Here is an 18,592-nt window from a genome sequence, read left to right as displayed (position 1 = left end):
ATCACGGTATTGAAAAGTATTTTTCTTTGTTTCCAATAATAATTTTCCTGTCCATTCTTTGAAACATAGACTAAATTCCAAAAATAAAAAATAAATTTGATCCTTTAACCAATCCCCTCAAAATGTATTTCAGCAGTCCACGCTTCCTTACCATGGACCTGCACTGTGCCATCACACAGTCCACAAGTAGTAAACCTAACTAAAACCCCCAAAAACCCCACAGAGCTTTCGCTTAGATCCACAATGCCAAAACTCCTCTCTCTCTCTCTCTCTCTCTCTCTCTCTCTTAAATCTTCCTTCGCTCAATCAGCCATTTTCCAACCCTTCATTCGCAGCCTCCACCAATCTAAGAACATACTTGTATGCCTGTATTTCTTCTGTTAATTTAATTTGATTGTAGTTTACGTTTCTGGGTCTTTGTTTTGGCACATGGGCATTGAAGTTTCTCTCAGGTTGGTGCCTAAATCTTGATTTTAGCTAATTGGCGTGTTCTAGTTTGAGAAAATTTGAAGAACAATATGTGATAAAGTCTCTGGTTTTAGTCCTTGGGTGTTCTAATTTATGGGTTTTGTTCAACTTGTGAAGTGGGCAGTGGATATATATTCATAATGGTTTGTGTAGAATCTTGATATTGATGGATGGGTATGTATCAATCTGAGGAAGCTCCTAAAACATGCTCTCTCTGCGAACCAGTCGCAGATTTTGTCATGCCGCCATTGCCATAACTTCGAATGGTTGTCCTGCAGCTGTGTCAAATCACGTTTTTGATACAAAGCCTTTGGAAGAACCTGCCCTCGTTAAGCTTAAAGCCGAGAGAGACCCCGAAAAGCTATTCCACCTGTTTAAGGCCAACGCTCACAATACGCTTGTCATTGAGAACCGATTTGCATTCGAAGATACGGTGTCTAGGCTAGCTGGAGCTCGAAGGTTTGATTACATTGAACATTTGCTTGAGCATCAGAAGACTCTTCCTCAAGGTCGGCGAGAAGGGTTCATTATGAGGATTATAACATTGTATGGTAAGGCTGGGATGACTAAGCATGCTATTGATACTTTTTGTGATATGCATTTATATGGTTGTTGTAGGACTGTTAAATCCTTCAACGCTGCACTCAAAGTTTTGACTCAAACCCGTGATTTAGGAGCCATTGAGGCATTTCTGAACGAGGTTCCACAGAAGTTTGACATTGAAGTGGACGTATTTTCGGTTAATATTCTTATCAAGGCTTTTTGTGAAATGGGAATTTTGGTTAAAGCATATCGGATCATGGTAGAGATGGAAAAGTTGGGAATAAGACCAGATGTCATTACATATACCACACTGATGTCAGCATTTTATAAGGAAAACTGGTGCGAGATTGGTAATGGTTTGTGGAATCTTATGGTGCTGAAGAGGTGTTTGCCTAATCTTGCAACTTTCAATGTTAGAATCCAGTATTTGGTTAACAGAAGACGAGCATGGGAAGCTAACAAATTGATGGGTTTGATGCAGAATGTTGGGATAACACCTGATGAGGTTACATATAATTTGGTGATCAAAGGGTTTTTCCAGGCCAGATATCTTGAAATGGCCAAAAGGGTGTATTCTGCTCTACATGGAAAGGCATACAAGCCAAATATCAAAATTTATCAGACCATGATTCATTATCTTTGTAAAGGAGGGGATTTTGATTTGGCATATACTATGTGTAAAGACTGCATGCAAAAGAATTGGTATCCGAATGTGGATACCATTCATACATTGCTTGAAGGCCTAAAGAGGGGCAAGCAGCTTGGTAAGGCTAAGGCAATCATGATGTTGGTTCGGAAAAGGGTGCCTCCATTTTCTTCAAAACAATTGGGGGATTTACAAACCATACTGAACAAGAGTTGAATTAAGATGAGGGACTGGAAAACTGAAAAGTGGTAGATTATGTAACTGGACAGCTCAACAAGAGCTGGTATCTTTTTGCCCCACTCATTTGTAAATTTTCAGAACAATTTACATGAATTTTTTTAATCATACGAAAGGGACATCCTCATTTCTTCAATAATTTGTAGTACCACCTCAATTTAAATGGAGCTCTGAATGGACAGCTATCACCCAAATTTGTTGTAAGTTCATTCTGCAATGTCTCCCCTCTAATGCTGTAGTCAGCTCTTCTTTTCAACTGTTGGGTCATTAGCTTCTATGATTTTGATTGTTTGTTCAATGCTTTCAGCTTTGGTGGTGCAGAACAGAATGGTCAGGGAATAATGGCAAAGTCCTACCCATTAGATATCATTAAATGCTTATTTCGGTAATTTCAAATAATTTGAATAATGATGAAACAAGTGTTTATTTATTTATTTATTTATTAGTATTACATCCATCTAAATCAAATTCCTTTTATTATAATTAAAGACCTTACAAGTACGAAACTTGTTATTTAAAAGTAACACATAAGGATATAAGATGGCCGATGGTCAGAGTGATGGTTAGTTTATAGACATTGGATGCTTGACAATTAGTTGGTCATAATTAGTAGCTGTGGTGGTTTTAAACGACTAACTCTGAAAAATTGGGAATGGTGTTCTTATGTCTCAAACTTGCCAGATCTTCTTGACCATTTTACCCAATTTCTTTAATGGACCGGAAGTAAGGTGAGTAACATATAGGGATTATTCTTTTACAGAATGTATATACAAAACCTTTTGATGATTAACAAAGTACATGCTGAATGGATGGTAGGTAATGTTTAGGCATACATGAGCAAAATGATAAGTTATCTGATGTGACTGGGGGGTTGCTGCAGCATACTCTAAACGAGGAAGATAGAGAATAGGATATGCACATTTGTATATGATATGTACACACTAATGAACATATACTGGGTCAAGTGTTGCTTACACACTAATGAATATCTATGCTAATTTAAAGGTTGTCTATGTGTCCCCATGCATGGTTTTCATATAGTGTGAGGTCAGCACACAGCTAGTGTTTGCCTTTACTTTTTTTTTTCTTCTGGGGACTGATAGTGTATATATCTCTTGTTAGATGGACTGAAATCTGGATTGTGAAAAGATCGAGTGTCAGTTCCAGAAAAAAAAAAGATATCAACAAATGAAGAGAGGATTCAGTTGTGGTACTTATTTAAACAACTTAGTTTATATGTCTGCAGTCCATGGTTTGGAGTCTGACTCCAGAAGAACTAGAGCTTTTATTCTTATGAATGGGGCGTTTTTTGCTTGAGATGTTTTTGTTCTCGCATCGCTATTTGGCTTTAAGAAATTTCTGAAGTCTTCCTATCCAAGTTCTAATGCACACTTTTAGGTTACTCTCTAGTAAAAGATTTATCTGTATTGTTGAGTGTTTTAAAAGGTTAACCATATCATTTAGCCTGTCTTTCATGGGAGGAACAGGGTAAAAACTTATTTGAAAAAGAAATAGGAGGAGGAACCTGATGAAAGCATAACGTGATAATCCTTTTGAGATATTTCTTCATAAGAAATCCATAAAATAAAATAAAATTTCTCATAAATAATAACTTGCAGGGCTAATTGGATAGACTTTCATTGCATATAAATTCTGATTTGGTATCAGTATAATGTTTTTCTCACCTTCCCACAATATAATCAAATATTTATTCAGCTATATTTTACAGAAAATCCTCAAACATCTTCTTCCTCCCTGCCTCAAGGTGCAGTTTCTTCAGGTAAGGATAATAAATCTGTCAGTGGCCCAATGTCAAGAACTTCCTTTTATTATGGATAGCTTGACGCTTTTTTATCTGGTGTAGTTGTGTGTGTGTTCGCTCTTTCTTTTGTTGTGTGTATGTCTTTGATATATTTTTGACCAAAAAAAAAAATGTCTTTCATATATTGCTTTCCTTGCCTTTCTGATTTGGTGGGGTGTGTATGTGCGTACGTTTGTGTGTCTCAGTCTGTATGAACAGCTGGTTAAAGTGAATATTATTGGGGGGGGTCATTTGGTCGAGAATTGATGTCATATGTGTAACAGTTCTTCAGCAGCAAAGTGATTGCTAGATGTGTTTCTTTATATTTTAAGGTATATTGGATTATGTCTCTGATCAGAATGTTGGCTTAAACTGTTCTGTGGCAAGGGAAAGTGGAACGCACCAAGGTGGGAGTTGATTCATTACGATTCATTTGGTACATTTGGAGTTAAAAAGAAGAAGTTGAGTTGCTGCATCATGAGCTGGAGCTTGTAGTTATTGTGGTGTGTTTCCTTTGCTTAGATAGCAGATCTTTCTTCAGCCCTTGGAATTCTTGTGTTGGAGGAATTTTAGTGATTGCTCTGCAGTTTCAGATGGTTTAACCATTAACCACCACTCTCGATAGGTGAGAACAGGCTAGCTATTGACTGCTCAACTCGATTCTTAAATACTGGTGCTCCCTAGGAAGTTAAGTAGCATTTTGTCTATGATAGAGCTTTCCAATTGTAAATTAACTGATATAGAGCTCTCTCTCTTGTTGGTTCTTGCCTTTGCCATTCTTGGAAATAAATCGTCTTCTAGACAAATGCTTGTTGCTGGTATAAATTTGTTTTTGTTCCAAATTGTGGACTTGACTTAGAGCTACCCATAGAGTTTCGGTGACATTCATCTAAATAAGTATTTGATTGGTGATGCCTGATAGCAACCCCAGCTCGAATATGCCTAAAATGACCCTTCCTTCAACACGGCTTTCGTATAATTTAATAGCCTCTCCTTTACCTTGTATGTTATGGGGTTAGGAAGATGGGAAAGGAAAGTGACAGATAATGCTAATAGATGAAAGCAAAACCAACTTCCCAATCTAAGACCACTTTTGCAGTTTTGAGACTTGGAATAACTAATCCATCCAGCCAGGAAACAGAAGGAAGGGATTGAGTCTCATATCTCGTTTGGTTTGCGAAATAGTTCTTTTGGAAATATAATTCCTTCATTAATTTTTACTTGGTTAATATTAAATGTCAACTGGCAGAAAGAGCCCATGCTTGTTGAGAGTGTTTTTTACCACGTGAGTTGCAGGTTCATTGTTTGGCGAGAGTGTTTAAAAAAGTTAAAGGGCTCGTTTGATAATCATTTTTTTTTTTTTTAGAAATAGAGAAAAAAACATATACGAGAAGCGAGAGATAAAGCAAATCATAGAGAAAGGGAGAGTTATGGAAGAAATACATTTAAAATGGTACATAAAATGGAAACAATTTTAAGTGATTTTTCAAGTACTTTCCCTTTTATCTCTAGCTAAAAGAGTATAAGCGGAAAACTAAAACTGAAATTACCTTAAATATGAACTTCATGGTAACAAAATACTTACTGAACTCTCAAGACTGTAAAAATGGTGTCGTCGTTTAGAGCAAGAAACGACAATAGAATACTGTCGACTTGACCGTTTTTGGGACCTTCAAAATCCGAAGCCATGGAAATCAAATCAAACTTGGCGCTTTTTTTGTCCAAGCAAATGCGTGCACTGATTCTGACTGTAATCTTCTTCTATACCAAGAACACCACCTCCAAACCCTCAAGGAGCTCCAAACTTGTTCAGACTCTCACATGTCGAAAACCCTTCTGTCTCGCATCAAACCCCTCCACAACCCGAAGCCCGCTTCTTTATCTTCTTCTTCACCACCCCACATCAAGAGGCTAGTCAATGACACCATCCAAATCCTCAGAGCCGACGACCAGTGGGAGCAATCTCTTGCAACCCAATTCTCCGAAACCGAAACGCTTGTTTCCGACGTTGCCCATTTCGTTTTGGACCGAATACATGATGTAGAATTGGGTTTGAAGTTCTTTGATTGGGCTTTTAAGCGACCCTATTGCTGCTCTCCAGATGGGTTTGCGTACTCTTCGCTTTTGAAGCTTTTGGCGAGGTTTAGAGTGCTTTCGGAGATTGAATTGGTAATGGAGCAAATGAAATTTGAAGAAGTAAAGCCGACCATTGATGCGTTGAGTTTTGTAATTCGCGCATATGCAGATTCTGGGCTCGTTGATAAGGCTCTTGAATTTTATTGTTTTGTAGTTAAAGTGTATGATTGTGTTCCGGATGTTTTTGCGTGCAATACATTGCTAAACGTGCTTGTAAAGAATCGGAGAGTTGATGTTGCACGCCGGGTGTATGATGAAATGGCTGAGAAAGGTGGTGGTGATCATGTATGTATGGATAACTATAGTACTTGTATCATGGTGAAGGGTTTGTGTAAGGCAGGGAAAGTTGAGGAAGGTAGAAAGCTGATTGAGGATAGGTGGGGAGAGAGTTGTGTACCAAATGTTGTATTTTACAATACACTTATTGATGGATATTGTAAGAAAGGTGATGTCAAAAATGCTAATCGGCTATTTAAAGAGTTGAAGTTGAAGGGATTTTTTCCCACGTTGGAAACTTATGGAGCTATGATAAATGGGTACTGCAAAGAAGGAAACTTTAAAGCGATTGATCGACTTTTGATGGAAATGAAGGAGAGAGGCTTGACTATCAATGTTCAAGTACATAATAGTATTGTTGACGCTAGATGTAAACACGGTAGCTCGGCTAAAGGAGTGGAGTCTGTAACAATGATGATTGAGTGTGGTTGTGAGCCAGATATTACGACCTACAATATTTTGATTAATAGTTCATGTAAGGATGGGAAGGTTGAGGAAGCTGAGCAGTTTTTAAACAATGCAATGGAAAGGAGATTGGTGCCAAATAAGTTTAGTTATACTCCTCTTTTTCATGTCTATTTCAGAAAAGGGAAACACTGTAGGGCATTGGATATATTTACTAAGATAACAGAAAGGGGGCACAAACCTGATTTGGTTTCTTATGGAGCTCTCATCCATGGACTTGTTGTTTCTGGGGAAGTTGATACTGCATTGACAGTCCGGGACAGAATGATGGAAAATGGAGTAGTGCCTGATGCTGGCATTTTCAATGTTTTGATGAGTGGCCTTTGCAAGAGAGGGAGGCTTTCTACTGCCAAGCTGCTGCTTGCTCAGATGCTTGACCAAAATATACCACCAGATGCATTTGTTTATGCCACTCTGGTAGACGGGTTAATCAGAAATGGAGACCTTGACGAAGCAAAGAAACTATTTGGGTTAACAATTGACAACGGTCTAGACCCTGGTGTTGTGGGGTACAATGCCATGATTAAGGGGTTCTGCAAATTTGGAATGATGAAGGATGCACTGTCATGCTTTAAAAAAATGAGGGAAGTGCATCATCGTCATCCTGATGAGTTCACTTATTCAACAATAATTGATGGGTATGTCAAACAGCATAACTTGGATGCTGCTCTGAATTTTTTTGAACTGATGATCAAACAGGGATGCAAGCCAAATGTGGTCACGTACACCTCCTTGATATATGGGTTTTTCCACAAGGGAGATTCCTGTGGAGCTGTAAAAACTTTCAGAGAGATGCAATCTTGTGGTATGGAGCCAAATGTAGTCACATACAGCATACTTATTGGAAACTTTTGCAAGGAAGGTAAACTTGCAAAAGCAGTCTCCTTTTTTGAACTAATGCTGAAGAACAAGTGCATTCCTAATGATGTTACCTTCCATTATCTGGTCAATGGGTTCACAAATAATGAACCTGGTGCAATTTTGGAGGAAGTGCATGAGTCTCAAGAAAATGAGAAATCTATTTTTCTTGGTTTTTTTGGAAGGATGATATCAGATGGTTGGTCTCAGAAGGCTGCTGTTTATAATTCCATTAACATTTGCCTTTGCCATAATGGGATGGTTAAAACTGCATTACGGTTGTGTGATAAGTTTGTAAATAAGGGTATCTTTCTAGATTCTGTTTCTTTTGCTGGTCTGCTTTATGGTATTTGCTTGGAAGGAAGATCCAAGGAATGGAAGAATATCATCTCTTTTGACTTGAAGGACCAGGAACTCCAAACTTCTTTAAAGTACTTGCTCGTATTAGATGATTACTTACATCAAGGAAGACCATCTGAAGCTACACTTGTTCTTCAGTCATTGGTTGAAGAATTTAAGTCTCAAGACCAAGAAGTGGATCTTACAGACATAAAAACATAGAGGAAGAACATCATCTTTGTTTTTGTTTTTGTTTTTTTTGGCAAATGAGTTGTCAGTTAAGGTAAGCTAGCGCTACAACGGAAGTCACTTTTCCACTCCATGATACATTGAGTGGTTACATAACATAAATGAGGGTCATTTAGACATTTTGTGGACATGGTGACTTGATAAATCCATCATAAGAATTGGGTCTCGAGGATCCAAAAGAGTTTCTGTGACTCTATATAGAAATCTTTTGGTAAGGGTATTCTTAACAGACCAAACACTTTGGACTTACGAGCCGAAGGTTGCTTTCTCTGATCATAGATTAATCCTACGTTATGGTGTTTGTGAATGCAGTTTGGTGACGCTCAAGTACAAATAGTTCAGTATACTTGTAGATTAGCTTTAATTATTACGTACAAAAGCAATCATGCATATCAGCAGGATATTGGGTCAAACGTGACTTTCCTTTTGAGGTATGTAACAAACGCAGTGTGTCTGTTGTGATCTTTTCTGTCTTTCTTTTTACTATTTCTGTTTTTCTTTGAGGCAAATAATGCGATTTTGGTTGTGATAGTGTTAACAGTATGCTCCTCTTTTTCGGTTGCCAGGCTAGGAAGGATTATGGTCAATTCTACTGCAGGGTGGTGAAGCCATAAAGGAAGTGGTTTCAGAGGTTAGTTTTACGTCAGTTACATATACACTGTTTTTCCTTTTGTTTTGAGTGTATGTTAACTTGTTAATTGCCCCGATAAGCAAATTGTACACAAACAATTGCATCGTGTAAATTGTTATAATGCTTAGGAATTTAAGTTAAAGCATTCATTTGTGCTCAAAAACTAGGTCAGTGTGTAATTTAAAGGAACAATAAAATGAAAAAGAATTGGTTCTTTATTGATGATGTATATGAGCCTTGGATGCCTTTGACTTTTGAGTAAGAAATTTGACTGAAAAAGTCCAGAAAGCATTGAATTTGATATTTGATCTAGCAACTTGAGTTACTGTCAATTCACAAGATAGATTTTAGATGCTTCAGCGCTGACGAAAAAGTGTGAAAATATTTATAGTAGGTTTTTTTTATCTTTATTCAGATTAAGAAGTTCTGACACTTAGAACCTCAAAATTATTTAGTTTGAGGCATAACACTGATGCAGTTAATCCCAGTTTCTTGATAAGGCTCCGTGTTTAGCTCAAGATTAGGTGAAATGTTCCCATCTTTGACCTAGATTTCCTGAATTTTCAAGCAACTTTGTTGAGTGACAGAAAAAGAAAAACAAGCAATAAGAATTACATTAAAAAAACATGCCTGCTATAGCATTGGACATGGTTAAGCTTTAGGTCATCAATGTCTAGCTAGCGAAACCCATGAAGCACACAAAGGACATAATAATAATAAACAACAACAATTCATCACTCCAATTTCTGGTGTCATCAATGTTTTGGCCTGATAATGATACCTTTGACGATTAGCCCACTTTTCCAGTGTCCACCATGGTCATAAAGATCAAAGCAAACTTCTCCAGCCTCTCCTTCCTTGGCCTCGAAACGGCTACCAACAAGCTCTATCCATTGGTCTTTGGCCTAGATTTCCTGAATTTTCAAGCAATTTTTTCCATCTGTGAGTTTTATCAAGAGTTTATATAGGGAGTTCCCATCCATACCTTCCATTTGTTAATTTAACCATGTATGCAATCTCATAAACAACTCCTGATGGCAGCTCTGACATGTTAAATTGTCCTCTCACATTTAGCTAGCACATATCCAACACTTTGACTACCTCAATGTTATCAATAGCACTGCGAAAATTATTCAAACATATAAGTACTTACTACTAATTACCAATGGAATTCATTTTTCCTAATTCGAAATTCCATTATAAGATTATTTGAGGGACACTTGTGGATTTCATCCATATTGTATTTTCATAATCCGAACCGTCTATTTTTTAGGTATTTCTTCAAAGATCATTCATGCAAAAAATTTGGGTCTGAGCTGACGGCTTCAAGGCCTGCTTAAAAAATTTGGGCATGATCCAATTCCAGTTGGTGTTACAATTTTATATATATTTTTAAAGTTTATTACAACCCTGCTAGCTACTACATTTTGTGATGACTTTTCTTATCGAACTCTAACCAGTTTTAACTTGAAAAGCCTCCTACTTATTTTGAGAAGCTAAGGAGAGCCTTATCTTAAGATCCAGTCATGTACTAAAAACCAATTTAAATTCATGAGAGAGTAATGTTTAACAACTTCAAGATGCTGGATCCAGTCAAGTAATCAAACGAATTAAAATTGATGACATTTTTTGACAGCAACGCCTAACAAATTGCAATCATATACATCTTTATTATGTTAGAATTTATTTTAACCATTACATGAAGTTGGTGAAATGATTTTCTTCTCATTTGGGAGTGATTCTGGGCGGGGGGAAGCACCTTCCACTTGCTTCTCCATAAAATATATATGGAGAAGTGATGCTTCATAGAAGTAATTATTGGTCTATCCAGAATTACTCCGAAACGAGCCCAAGATTGGCTTTGACTGAAATGGTTTTCACACTCATTACATGAGTAATTGATTATATACACAGCAGAACATATGGGCAATGATTTAGGAATTCTTAGAATCATACTTAATGAATAGTCATCAAGGAAGAGTGATTTGTGGATCATGCTGGGGTTGACTTTTGACGAGAAGATCTCAAGGCCTGCTCTCCTGCTTAAGAAGGATAGGGCTTAATCAAACATGATCTCAATGGGTTTAATATATTTTTAAAATTTATTACATTTCTTTGATAACTTTTCTCGTTATTTAATCAGTTTCTTAATCACCTCTTAGATGTTAGCTAAGATCCAGCCAAGGACTCAAACCATACTTAAAATTGATGACACTTCATGAGAGAGCAACATTTAACAACTTCTAGATGCTAAGATCTAGTCAACTTACTCAAACCAATTAAAATTAATTTTTCCCCTATTACTTGACTTTGTTTCTTTTAACGATTTTTCAGATGATTTCAAAACCCTCACATCTTATTTGTGCATGCATGCTTTGTGTGGTGTGGCTTGTGGTGAAATCTCTTCCTCCACTTCCAAGACAAGTAAGAACTCATTAAGGATGCATCATCATCAGTTGACATGCATCATCGTTTGTCGCAACACCGCGGGGATGATGCTCCTAGTTGCCACCTTCCTCACCACCTCGACTGTCCACGCAAGCCCTCCAACTCCTTCCGCGAACAGTTACACCTTGGTGCTCCACAAGGCTCTGATGTTCTTCAACGCCCAACGATCAGGAAAACTCTCAGACCATAACCATGTGTCGTGGAGGGGTGACTCTTGCCTGACAGATGGCAAGCCCTCCGCCGCCGGTTCTCCGACGAGTGATCTTGTGGGCGGCTATTACGATGCCGGAAATGCCATCAAGTTCAACTTCCCTGCTTCCTTCGCCATGACCATGCTCAGCTGGAGCGTTATTGAATACAATGCGAAATACGAAGCTGCTGAAGAACTCACCCACATTAAAGACGTCATCAAATGGGGCACCGATTACTTCCTCAAGACCTTCAACAATTCAGCTGATACCATTGACATGATCGTTTCCCAGGTATATATATATATATATATATATATATATATATATATATATATATAGCACTAAACTTTCTTCCTTTTTATTTTTTTACTAATTTGCTGTGTATTTTGACAGGTTGGTTTGGGGAACACGGATGGAGGAAAAGACACAACTCCTAACGATATATATTGCTGGATGCGTCCTGAAGATATAGATTACACGCGTCCAGTGACCGAATGCCACGCTTGCTCTGATCTTGCTGCGGAAATGGCTGCCTCCCTAGCGGCTGCATCCATTGTTTTCAAAGACAACAGAGCCTACTCAAAAAAGCTCGTCCATGGAGCCAAAACACTCTTCAAATTTTCAAGGGATTCGAGAGGCCGTTATAGTTCTGGTAGCTCGGATGCAGCACTCTTCTATAATTCCACCAGTTACTGGGACGAATACGTATGGGCCAGCACTTGGTTGTACTATGCCACAGGCAATTCCTCTTATCTTCAGTTGGCAACAACACCTGCTCTTGCCAAACATGCTACCTTCTCCCAAGCGCCTAATCAATACTGGCCTAATCATGGAGTATTGAGTTGGGACAACAAGCTTGTTGGTGCTCAGGTACATATTATCTATATATAATAAGTGGTGTTCATGTTTCAATATGTTATGTTGATGCGATTTATAATTAGTACTCTTTTATTTAGGTGCTTCTGACCCGTTTGAGGCTATTCTTGAATCCTGGGTACCCATACGAAACAACTTTGAGGAGATTTCACAACGAGACCAACACAATCATGTGCTCATACCTACCAGCTTTCACAATCTTTAACAGAACAAGAGGGGGCTTGATCCAATTGAATCGTGGACATCTTCGAAGGCCGCGACCTCTTGAGTATGTAGTCAATGCAGCCTTCTTAGCAACTGTCTACAGTGATTATCTTGAAGCTGCAGATAGCACCAAACCAGCAGGGTTGCATTGTGGACCCAACTTCTTCTCTGTTGATGTCCTGCGTGATTTTGCTAAAACCCAAATTGATTACATCCTTGGAAAAAATCCACAGAAAATGAGCTATGTTGTGGGCTTTGGAAACCATTTTCCGAAACATGTCCACCATAGTGGCGCATCTATTCCTAAGAAGAAGATCAAATACACTTGTAAAGAGGGGTGGAAATGGAGGGACAGTTTAAAGCCAAACCCATATACAATTGTTGGTGCCATGGTTGCTGGTCCGGACAAACATGACGGCTTCCATGATGTTCGTGCTAATTACAATTACACCGAGCCTACTCTTGTGGGAAATGCAGGTTTAGTGGCAGCTCTTGTTGCTTTGTCAGGAGATCGAACAACTGATGGGATTGACAAAAACACCATGTTCTCTGCAATTCCTCCAATGTTTCCAACTCCACCACCTCCTCCTCCATCAGCATCAAAACCATAAGAGATGTCGAAGCCGTTATTGTTCATGTTCTCAATGTGTCATTTTTAAGTTCTACACTGTGAGAGTAGTTTGAATTTGAAGTAGCCTTTATCTCAATACATAATTGTAACTGCAAACATGACTACGCAAGACATGCAGTGCAGGAAGACAAATTATACCCTCAAGATAAGTACGATCAGCAGCATATATATGCAGCTTCGAAATTTGATAGTTTTGTTACCCTAGACCATAGGGGAATGAATAGCTAGGAGCTAGGAAAAGAGAGAATGAAAGATATAGTACATTTGAAATGATCTGCATGCAAGAAATTATTTGAAATTCATTTGTTTTATTCCTTTTTTTCTTGTTCAAAATCTTTGCATACATGATTGACCAAAAAAAAATATTTGCATACAGGGATTATAATAGTCTATGCAAATAATTTTCCATTATAATGTCATCCAAGTACATTATAACCTAACCATGGTATAACCAAGTACTCATACCAAGCATCAAAGTCTTCTTTTACACCAAACTGTGGCTAATTAAGGATATCACCCATTCCTAGTTGTAGTTTGTTTAACCATAATTAATGACAAGATTTCAAACCCATAATACAACGTTACAGCTCTGATACCAAGTTAAAATAATATTGAACCTGTAAAGCATAGGTTGTCAAAGAATTGGCCAACAATGTATATGTAGATCTTGCGTAGAGTTGGCATACAGTCAATATCTCCTTTTTAAATTTTGACCAAGAGTTGGTCTGTCTACATTGATGAACATACCGATCCTACCAAATTCCAGGGTAGGAGAGACAGGCATCCAGAAAGGTTCTTGTATAGTACATTAGTAATAGCAATTACACAAATGAATTAAAGGAAAAAAAAACAACAGGAAGGAAGCAAAGACCAAATTGGGATCTGAAATCATAATTTGAACTCACAAAAGCAATCAGGCAAAGCAGATCCTCTCCCCATGGCAAAATCATCTCTGTGGGCCTTCCGTAGAGCGTTCATCAATTCCTTCCCTCTCAAACCTTGAAAAGTGAATTCTGCAAAAGCTCTTCTGCTTAAGAAAAGAGTCTTGTACAAGCCATTAAAAGCTCGCATTGCTGCAACCATCTTATCCATATTTCCAAAATACGTTGCTATATACGAATCGCTGTTAATAGACACGTAGTAATCCAACGCAGCTTTCGTGTTCCCATGCATGCTTTTGAAATCCTCACCACTAAGAAGGCTAGACTTGGTAAATACATTGGTGTAAACAGATGTTAATCCTTCAATTTCCATCAGACCGTCCCCAGCAGCCAGATAAATGTTTGTGTTCGTTGGGATGGAAAGCACTTGAAGTATGAAGGCTGTCTCATTAGGTGTAAGAGGGCATTTCCCTCGTTTCCTCCAAATTTGGGCCACCTCTCCAGTCCATGGTTTTCTATCCCCCCGTGCTGCTTCAATGGCTTCCATGGAGGCAGACGAAAGGTCTGGGTATTCGCATTGACTGTAAGCTACCATATCAGGCTCAAAACGAAGGTGAAGTGATAGAAAAGGTTTAGGTATGGCTTCAAGAAGCTCGGAAGCTTTCTTCTCCAGGGATTTGGTGAGGCGTAATGCACTGTAACAAGCTTGACAAAGGGAAGCTTTTGCATACTGAGGATACCTACAAAGTACAGAAGACAAAACGGTATCAGTGTACTTTAAAGATCAGCAGTTGTAAGATCCGAAAGCTATGTATATCCCTTTCAGTCATGAAACTACAAATGTTTATTCAGATTAAAAAATAAATAATAACCAAGAATAAGGCCTGTTTGGTTTGTAACCCAAAACCTTTTTTTTTTACATTTCTTTTTTGGCATTTTTTAAAACAAGGCATTCAATAAATCTTTATATATATATATATATATGTATATATAAGAATAACAAAGGAACCTTTGACAGACTGTTTCATATAGACCTAAAAATAACCAAAATTTTGAAAAAGCAAAAAAAAAAAGCTGTTTCAACATTTTGTAAAACATTGTATCCAAAGAGACTCAAAACATCCGACCTCAAGTACAAAGTCCCCACGTGAATCTGTAAACCAGAACATGGGCCTAGATCCCAAAACTCCGAACCAAACACTAAGCCCTAGACAACAGATCACTAACTCAAGCCCTAAACCTAGCGCTCTGAACCTCGGATCTAGGAGGGCCTTTTCCCCAACACCAGAGCCAGGCTCGTATCCCATACCACTGACCTTGGACTCAAGTACCAAACTTCAAACTTCGGCCCCTAGCCGTGAACCTGAGTCCAAAATAAAGAATGCATGCCCAAGCCAGGCTTCATGCCTCGAAAAAAATCTCAGAACCAAACCGAAAGCCTAAGAATGAATCTCAAACCTTAGACTTCGGCTTAGACTTACAGCATCAAAACCCAAACACAAGCCCAAGACACCACACCTAGTCTTCTGCCCAGGATCTTCACCTAATACCCAAACCCCATATCTGGACCAAGTCTTGGAGCCCCGGATCCTAAACCTAGTCAAAACCAGATCCTTGGGCCAAAAGTGACGGACCTCAACCCATAACCCAAGTAGCAGACCCAGACTCGAACCCAGGCCCGAAACCACAGCCACAGAACCCAAGCCCTGAAACCGAGTCTTCTAACCCAAAGCCACACATTTTGGACGTGACCATAGCCCCAAATGTATGCCTCACTGAGCCCTATATTGAGGATTCATAAGCCAACACCAACTAAATGGAATTTGAAAACAAGTATTAATACCAAACTTGTTTCCATATTTAAAAGACTGAGAATCCCACCCATATTTTTGCACAGTATCTTAATTTTGGAATATGAATCAAACAGGCCGCTATTCATATTGAAACAAATTTCATATCCAACGTGACGATAATAAGCATCTTACACATTACAGATTTATCAAGAAATTTTTCTATATGCTAACAACCCTCAAGTTAACAAACTAACCAACATTTTCAAGTTGACTTTTACACCTTGATGGTAAGTTTTTGACCACATTTATTGGCCTTTACCAAAAAATTTGGTACCTATTCACAGTACCAAGTCTTCCAATGTAATTTCCAAACACCCAAATATAAGAACAGAAACGAATAATGTTGAAATACCTATCCCTTCTTTGGCTCATTGCTGGCGTGATTGAAATATAATGATGCTCTAGCAGCGACGGAAGAACACTTTCAATGTAATCAAATTGGCCTTTGCGTTTGCTGCAATCTACATGGAAGGGTTCTTTTGATGAAATATCAGACGGCAACTCTTTCACAACTTTGATGAAGCCATTCATCTGTTGAATGAAGTAGTCAACATCAAAGACATCTGCAAAACCACTGATGTGAAACCGAAGCGTTACATGAGAATACTGCTTGGACAAGCAAAATTAAAAAAACATATTCTTCTAAATGAGTGGAGTAGCCATATATTCTCCATATGAGATCATTACCATAATCAATATTTAGTTATAGCAAAAGCCATTCTGTTCAGTTTGATAGATAAAGTAATTAATTGTCTTTGCCTCAAGACATTGAAGGTGGGTCCCATAGTTAATCAGAATTTCAAGAACCAGAGGAGGTGATATTATACCAGTCCAATGGAAATGATATGCAAACCACCAATTACCTTGATTCATTCCAATAAGCAGCCACCTCAAACTTTGGCAAAACCAGGGTTGCATTTAAAAGACGGGCAATACCAACACCATCACATAACTGCACTCCACATAAATAATTTGTCATGCTTAGCAAACTGGCTGCTTAAGTCAAGCAATTTTAAAACAATTAATGAGATTCTTCAATCACTTACATCTCTTCTCATCTGATTAAGGCCACCATAGCAATCCACACGAATGAATCCATTATTCTTTGATGGCAGAGCTGCAGCATTTTAACAAAAAACCAATGCAATTGTCTGCAATGATAGTCAATTACGATTGACTCAGAATATCAAAACTATGCAGTAACCTCATCTCAATCCTAATTCTATTCCCATCACAGCAAAATACCATAAATTTTCAAAAATTTTGTGATGTCCACATTTTCATATAACAAACAAAGCCCAAATAAAATCTATAAAACTAAAGAGTTCTCAGTACCCGAAATACCACAAATCATTCTGGGGTAACATTTCAAATATTTTAATTTCAGCACGCAGATATTACTTGCTTTCTCTAGTTTGTCATTGTTCAATTTAAAAGCATTATTTGCCCCAATTTGCCAAAATAATAAATAAAAAATTGAAGTAACCAAATGGCGGGCTAACTTAACAGGAAGGGAAAGGCAAGGAAGCAAAATTAGCCGGAATTACCAGTGAGGTGTCCTTGTAGCCACCACTTGCAAGGTCTCCATTCTACCATCCTCCCAACACTCCATATATCCAACTTGTTCCTGCATTCACAAAGTCAACCACATATTTATGGTTTACGCAGTTTTTGGTTCCCAAATAATGGCAAAGTCACTTCAAACTATGCCCAAATTGTGTTGTAATTTTCTTTTCTCAGATTTTAACAGCAACCAAACATGGAGGACACCGTTGAAAATAACAAGGGAAAAAAAAAAAAAGACAAATCTTTATTTAATAAATGAATGGCTTTTGAATATAAATCGTACACATATCCAATGAACTAAAAATATATGTTTATATTATACACATACGCATAAGAGAACTCTTGAAGATTTAAGATTTCCTCCAATTTCTTCACCACTAAAACTATTCAAAAAATTAAAGATGAAAGAACAAATAATGGTAAGAATAAGAAGAAGAGGAAGAGCTTATAAACACATACATGGGTGAAGTGAGAAAGAGAGGGGCTTTGTAGAGAGGCGAAGTAGGCGATAAGAGAAGCACGGAGAGGATGAGAGAGAGAGTGAGGACCCCTATGGTGAAGATGGGCTTCACTGAAATCACCACCATCTCATTTCTCAGCAGCCAAATCGATCTGAATATTTATTTGATGACCCTCAGAAATACGAGCGGAGAAGAAGAAGCTCACAGTCGGTGATTTGGAACGCGGACCGGACCGGATTGCACACCAGTTTTCAATGGTTATTGTTTTCTCAATCGTGCCTATGATCAAAAGGTTGAAAGGGCATAACTGTAATTAAGCCATCAAAGTGTGTGTGCTTTTTTTTTTTTCATACAAGTGACAATCTAAAGGGTCGGGCCTACCGCTCTCCCCGCTCCCCTCTCCCCTCTCCGCACCTTCACCCTCTTTTCCCTCAGGTTCCTTCTTTGTTTTGTTTTGTCATGTGAAGCAGTGTCTTCCTCATGATATAGTCGCCATGTTTTGGTCCTATGTACACAAGATTTGGCTCCAATTGACATAGGTTTGGAGCTGCAAAGCTGGGAAGATGTCGTGTTCTGATTTAGCAGGTATGACGCCTTGCTTCTTAGTTTTTTTAAGATAATAATTTTCAGAAACTTTTTAAGAGTTTGATGTGGTTTGTTCTCTTTATGATGGTTTAGTTCTGTTTAGATTTCGACTTTCAATACGAATTTGACATTTCTGTCATTGCACGGCGTATTAGTATTTCAAGTTTGAGTAAATGTGCTTATGCTTGTTGAATTGTGGGTTTTTATCATTTTCTGAGTTGTGCATGATTCTCTCCATGCCAATTCA

General features: G+C 38.1%; 4 protein-coding genes across 14 annotated transcripts; 3 read left to right on the top strand and 1 right to left on the bottom strand.

Moving 5' to 3' along the window:
• On the top strand, positions 22–4,558 carry LOC18783069 (pentatricopeptide repeat-containing protein At1g80150, mitochondrial). 10 transcript variants are annotated; one of them, XM_020560169.1, is made up of 4 exons: positions 22–2,094; positions 2,202–2,279; positions 3,624–3,674; positions 4,083–4,558. In XM_020560169.1, exon 1 carries the CDS (start codon positions 674–676, stop codon positions 1,871–1,873), a length of 1,200 nt encoding a protein of 399 aa, XP_020415758.1. In that variant the 5' UTR covers positions 22–673; the 3' UTR covers positions 1,874–2,094; positions 2,202–2,279; positions 3,624–3,674; positions 4,083–4,558. The 10 variants fall into 10 exon arrangements, with proteins under 10 accessions (XP_020415758.1, XP_020415761.1, XP_020415757.1 ...); XM_020560172.1 differs by having other exon boundaries at positions 2,202–3,104; positions 4,089–4,558; XM_020560168.1 differs by having other exon boundaries at positions 2,202–3,104.
• LOC18782668 (pentatricopeptide repeat-containing protein At1g52620) lies at positions 5,369–8,867 on the top strand. The gene is made up of 3 exons (XM_020561079.1): positions 5,369–8,229; positions 8,331–8,449; positions 8,585–8,867. Exon 1 carries the CDS (start codon positions 5,517–5,519, stop codon positions 7,989–7,991), a length of 2,475 nt encoding a protein of 824 aa, XP_020416668.1. The 5' UTR covers positions 5,369–5,516; the 3' UTR covers positions 7,992–8,229; positions 8,331–8,449; positions 8,585–8,867.
• On the top strand, positions 11,012–13,239 carry LOC18782094 (endoglucanase 9). Its single transcript, XM_007215959.2, has 3 exons — positions 11,012–11,579; positions 11,682–12,158; positions 12,245–13,239. The coding sequence occupies exons 1-3, from the start codon at positions 11,016–11,018 to the stop codon at positions 12,977–12,979; spliced, it is 1,776 nt and encodes a 591-aa protein (XP_007216021.2). The 5' UTR covers positions 11,012–11,015; the 3' UTR covers positions 12,980–13,239.
• LOC18783465 (uncharacterized protein At1g04910) lies at positions 13,593–18,033 on the bottom strand. 2 transcript variants are annotated; one of them, XM_007215332.2, is made up of 6 exons: positions 17,759–18,033; positions 17,281–17,360; positions 16,780–16,850; positions 16,597–16,685; positions 16,086–16,307; positions 13,593–14,620 (listed from the first exon to the last, which is right to left on the bottom strand). In XM_007215332.2, the coding sequence occupies exons 1-6, from the start codon at positions 17,884–17,886 to the stop codon at positions 13,888–13,890; spliced, it is 1,323 nt and encodes a 440-aa protein (XP_007215394.1). In that variant the 5' UTR covers positions 17,887–18,033; the 3' UTR covers positions 13,593–13,887. The 2 variants fall into 2 exon arrangements, with proteins under 2 accessions (XP_007215394.1, XP_020416537.1); XM_020560948.1 differs by lacking the exon at positions 17,759–18,033 and having other exon boundaries at positions 16,780–16,884.

Source organism: Prunus persica, chromosome G3 (genome assembly GCF_000346465.2).
Source record: "Prunus persica cultivar Lovell chromosome G3, Prunus_persica_NCBIv2, whole genome shotgun sequence".
Lineage (NCBI taxonomy): Eukaryota > Viridiplantae > Streptophyta > Magnoliopsida > Rosales > Rosaceae > Prunus > Prunus persica.
Note: the sequence above shows the minus strand (reverse complement) of the source record. Positions and strands in the feature narration are given on the sequence as shown.